The sequence below is a fragment of the Grammomys surdaster genome, unplaced genomic scaffold (assembly GCF_004785775.1).
Source record: "Grammomys surdaster isolate TR1022 unplaced genomic scaffold, NIH_TR_1.0 169, whole genome shotgun sequence".
Lineage (NCBI taxonomy): Eukaryota > Metazoa > Chordata > Mammalia > Rodentia > Muridae > Grammomys > Grammomys surdaster.
Window position 1 is genome coordinate 2,591,460 of NW_021604617.1, and position 5,812 is coordinate 2,597,271.

The following is a 5,812-nucleotide window of genomic DNA, read 5'->3' on the forward strand; positions in this document are numbered from 1 at the left end:
GCAGGCAGATTTCTGAGTTCAAGAGTTCGAGGCTAGCCTGGTCTACAGAGTGAGTTCCAGGACAGCCAGGGCTACACAGAGAAACCCTGTCTTGAAAAAGCCAAAAAAATTAAAAAAATATATAAATTTATTAACTCAGTGAAATAAGGCAGCTTTTTATTTAATTTAAATATAACACTTATGTTGTTATGTTATGTCACATTCTTGGTGCAAAATCTGTGTAGGCTAGCAAGATGGCTCAGTGTCAAACCTGACAACCTGAGTTTTGGGACCCATATAGCAGAAGGAGGGAGTCAACTCCCAAGAGTTGTTCTTTGACCTTCCCATGAGTGCTATAGTACACTTGGGAGCATGTGTGAGTAGTCATGTTTTGTGCACATGACCCCCATGCCCCTCCCCATACACAAATAAGTAAGTATATGTTCATGTATGTGCAGGTATCCCCAGAGGTCAGAGGAATTAGTTACAGAAGGTTATGAGCCATCTGATGCAGAGGCTTGGAATTGATATAAATAAATAGTATATATTTATTTCATATTAATATTACTATTAATATGAAAATAGCATACATTAAAGTATGTGTTTATATATTATGTATAAATAACATTTAAATATTAATTATAATATATATTTTGTATGTAAAATATTAAAATAAACAAGAAAATGGTTACATATTTTAATATTAAATTAAATATTATTTTAATTGTTAAATCAAAACATTAAACATAGATAAGAAAAATACAGATTTTTTTTTAGGCCACATAAAAAATTTACAGAATCAGAAAGTGTTTTATTGTTTGTTTTTGAGAGTACATCAGGCTGGTCTCCCTGTGTCTTATCTAGCCCTCCAAATCTAGGATTACAGGGAGGCAGCACCATGCACAGCAATGTATTTGTTTATCCATGGGACCCACCTTTAGACACATTTAAACTGTAATGTACCCTACTTAGACATGGTAGTCCATTCTGTGATCACAGCATTTGAGAGACTGAGACAGGATGATTGCTTCAAGCTTGAGAGTATCCTGGGCAATAGAGTGAAAGACCATGTTTTAAAAAATGTTTTGGGTTATTGCTTGTGTTTTTTATAGTACTGGGGGTTGAACCCAGGGCTTTGCATAATGTGAGCAAATGATCTACCACTAAACTACATTCTTAGCCAAGAGAGATCTTGTTTCAAAAAATGAGACACACAGACACACACACACACAGACACAGACACACACACATACACACACACACACACACACACAGAGAGAGAGAGAGAGAGAGAGAGAGAGAGAGAGAGAGAGAGAGAGAGAGAGAGAGAGGTCATAAGCACTCTGTTGTTGTACAACCACATAATTAAGAACCACTCTCATCAGCCAGCCAGCAACTCATCAACCACTCCATAGGTGGCAGAAGACTTGTATAAGGAAGTCTTTCTTCTAGCTTGTCTTTTAATTAGAAACAAACAAACAGTTTCTCATGGGTGACCTCCAACTTGCTATATCCCCAACATAGGTCTTGAACTCCTGACTCTCCTGCCATCACCGTCCACATAGTTGGATAACAGGACTGTGCAAACATGCTGAGCTTTTGTTTTGGTTCAGTTTCACTGCATAGCTCAGGCTGGCTTCTGGTATATATTGGTTTGCTTTCTATTGCTGTGATAAACACCATGACCAAAAAAGCAATTTGGGAAAGACTGTTGTGCAAAGCTCAACTGCTGAGGAAAGTCAGGGCAGGAACTCACGTCAAGAACTTGGAGTCAAACTGAAGCAGAGTCCACAGAGGAATACTTCTTACTGCCTCATTTCCCAAGGCTTGCTCAGCCTGCTTTCTTACAGAGTACAAGACCCTCCCACATCAGTCATCAATCAAAATACGTCCCACAGACTTGCCTTCAGGTCAGTCTAATAGAGACGTGTTCTCAGGATTTTTCCTCTTTCAGATAAATCTAGCTTCTGTCAAAGTTGACAAAACATTACCCAGGACAAGGTAGGTGTGGGCTCCACACTTGGCTAAGGCAGTCTTTGTTTTATAAATTATAAAGAACAGAAAGGGCTGTGGCAGAGCTTAGTGGTAGAGCACTTGCTTAGCATACTTGTGGCTAGGTGGAGTCATCAACACTGTAAACATAAAATAAGTGACATACTTCAAAAGGGAACAAATCTACTAATTAGTATATTAGATTGCATTGGATTGATTTTCTTTCCTTTTCTCTTCTCTCATTTTCTCTTCTTTTCTTTTGAGAAAGGGTCTTACAGAATTCAGGCTAGCTTAAAGCACAATACATAGCCTATGTTGGCCTTGAACTAATGATCTTCCTCATTCAGCCTTGTAAGTACTGGGCTTACAGGCGTGATCCACAATGCCTAGTAGATTTTCCATGAGCAGAGCCATGGGGGTGAGTACTGTAGTAAGAATACTTGCTGTACAAGCTTGAGGATCCGATTTTGAATCCCTTGCACCCGCATAGACAACATAGACAGCCAAGAATGGCTGTACAAGTTTGTAACTCCAGCATTACGGGTCAGAGATGGGTAGGTCCTAGGAGCTTACTGACAGCTGTGTTGTTAATGTGAGTTTCCCGCCCCCCCCCCCCCCCAGATTCCTTGGCTTAAGGCAAGAGGAGGGAAATGATAGAGGAAGACGCCTGACGTCCCCCGGTCTCTTGCATGCACTTGCATGGGTGTGCACACATCTATGCACACCTGTGTATGTACTATACTCTCATAAAAACAAATGAATAAATAAACAAACCAGAAACAGTAACTTGTGTTAATTTTTAATAAGTCCTGACATGGGGTTGCGTCCCACTTCAATGGTTTATGTTCCCATGTGTATGAAACACACACACACAGCCTTTATATTTTAATGTGCCTTAAGCAGCACAATAGTTGGGCAGCTGCCTAGCCTTCATCTACCTTCCACAGATAATTCCAGTTTACTACTTATTAATTTCTATGTTCCATCTTGTTTGCTCTAGACCCAGTTGAACAACATTCTGGGCCTCGTCCTCTTGGCCCCCTTACATGGCGGCTCTGCTTCTCTTTCCTGCCTATACATCAGGCATGGCATCTCTCTCCTTTCCTCTTCTTCACATTCTCCTAAGGCATGGTGGATCTCTCCCTCCTCCTTCCTCGAGATCCCAATCATGAGAAACCTAAAACCCTTCCTCTCTTTTCTCCCCAGCTATTGCTTGTGGCATCTTTATTTACCAATCAGAATTAAGTGGAGGTTGTTTCCCAGAAACTTTGTGCAATCTAATTTGGGGGACATAAGCATTAGAATACAAGCAGCTACAGTAACTTTTAAAAGAGTCAATTGCTTTATGCACTGTTTTATACACAGAAACATTCTGCATAATAGTATCACCAAATGAGCATGTTGTATACACTGGTAATCCCAGCACTTAGGAGACTAAATTGATTGCCATGAGTTTAATGAGGCCAGCCTGGGCTACATGAGACCTTGTGGTAGGAATAACTGTTTTGTTTGTTCATTCCTAGGTGTTGCTAGGTCTCTCTGCCTCGTTCCCTCCCTGCTTCTGTCTCTCCATGGCCATATTTTAAATTCACATCTAAGACCCCTTTTTTTATTCAACAGGAGCTGGCGATCTCATCCATCACAGAGGCCCCGATGAATATCTTCGTGGGAAGGACCGCCAGAGAGCCCTGGTTGCAGCTGCCCGCCACCACTTGAAGAAATTTAATCACCAGCACTTTGACACTTTGCTGCTAGCTTTCAGGCACTATGACAAGGCCGGTAGTCTCACAGAGCCTGGGGGTTACAATGCACTGACAATCTTGGTAGATGGCGCAGATGGGGGGCAGGGGCGGGTGATCAGCGAACTGTGGGTCATATGTGGCTCATTACTTGTCCTTTAAAGTGACGTTTGCTTGAAACCCAGCCACGACTGAGAGGTTTAAAGAATGGTCAATGACTACACATAAGCCAAATTGAGTAAATCTCAGTGTTCTGGGAGCAAGGGTAAGTGTAGCTCTGTGGATCTCTGGGGAACAGTGGAACAGTGGACAGTCTTTTTTGTTTTGTTGTGTTTTGTTTGTTTGTTTGTTTGTTTTGCGAGACAGGGTTTCTCTGTGTAGCCCTGGCTGTCCTGGAACTCATTCTGTAGACCAGACTGGCCTGTCCCTGCCTCCCAAGTGCTGGGATTAAAGGCGTGCGCCGTCACTGCCGGGCAGGACAGTCTTATACCTAAATTTTGTTTGATGTCTTCACATTGTACCTTCAGTATACGTCCAACTCATTTATAGAATGCTATTGCTTTGGAAAGCAGGGGCTAGTATCCATTCAAAAGGTGCAAGATCAGTTGGTATTTATTTATTTATTATTTATTTATTATTTATTTAGAGGTAGGGTCTTTTGTAGTCTAGGCAGGCCCCTAGCCCACTGTGTAGCACAGGATAGGAATAAACTTTCTATCCTTTGCTTCTTCCTCCCAAATGCCAGGATTAAAGGCCTGTGCCATCATATCTTGGTTCTTGGATTTTAACTACTGGCTTTGTGTGTACTACCCAAACACTGTCAATTGAGCAATACCTCCACGCCAAGATCAATTAATTTTTAAACTACTATAAATGTAATTTATTTATTTAGTTTTGGTGATGGGGATTGAACCCATGCTTATACATGCTAAGTACACAATGTCCTTTGAGCTGTATCAGTTCCTCAAATGCGCATATTTTTGCCCTCCTTTTCAGGAAGGTCAGAGCCCATTGAACAATTTCAGTGTTGAATTTGTGAATATTTGAACTTTTTCAATTATTATTTTGCTTTGATTTTCCTCTACTCACTTTTGTGCCTCATTGTACACGGTTTTCTAGGCAGTTTAGAAACTATTTAAAGTGTATTTAAAAAGATTATTATTCTTGTAGGATCTAGGGATCACGAACTCAGGTATTAGGTCTGGCATGAGAGTACCTTTACCCACAGATCTCTTTGGATAGAACTACCAACCATTTTAGAGTGAGTTCAGGATGCATGCTGATACAGAGTATCACAGTCGTTTTAAATTATGAATTTAGCTTTTATTCAAAATTAAATAAGCAAAAATTTAAAGAACATTTGTATATACTTTCAACATAAAAAGAAGTTAATAGAGATAGTCACAAGTCTGCAATAAATAATTATAGAAGAATCTAGGGTAGCATGAGTATAAACCATAACACAGCATATTCTGAGATATGAATAAGGTGAAACTAAGACTTTTATCAAGACCACAAGGGAAAAACAAAATAAACCTTAAAGGCCTTTAGAAAACTTTAAAAATCTTAGTTGTGGTTGTGCATTAATCTTCTCTTCTCCAGATACTTAATGTACTGTACAATTTCCTAAGTACATATATCTTGTCAATCTATAAGATACCAAGTATGTGTGTGTGTGTGTGTGTGTGTGTGTATGTGTGTGTATGTCTGTGTGTCTGTCTGTGTGTGTGTCTCTCTCTCTCTCTCTGTGTGTGTGAGTGAGTGAGAGAAAAAGAGAGAGAGAGAGAGAGAGAGAGAGAGAGAGAGAGAGAGAGACACAGACAGACAGACAGACAGAGACAGACAGACTCTCACTGTACCTCTCAGATTGACTTTGAATCCTGAGTCTTCTAACCTCCCAAGCAGGTGGCAACACATCTGCTTTGCATCTGTGTCCATTCCATTCTCTTTTTCTACCCCTCCTTCTTTCCCTCCCCCTTCTTCCCACCCCTCTCAGTACTGGGCTCTACTATTGAGTTCCACCTTTATCACAGAAATCAGTCTTTATGTGACAGGGAGAGAGAGAGAGAGAGAGAGAGAGAGAGAGAGAGAGAGAGAGAGAG

General features: G+C 40.5%; 1 protein-coding gene across 1 annotated transcript in view; it reads left to right on the forward strand.

Moving 5' to 3' along the window:
* The window catches only part of Efhb (EF-hand domain family member B), a 63,134-nt gene that overhangs the window by 41,857 nt on the left and 15,465 nt on the right, over positions 1–5,812 (forward strand). Inside the window, exon 8 of the mRNA XM_028766684.1 lies at positions 3,592–3,746. Within this exon, the coding sequence (XP_028622517.1) occupies positions 3,592–3,746 (155 nt within the window). The remainder of the gene's footprint in view (positions 1–3,591; positions 3,747–5,812) is intronic.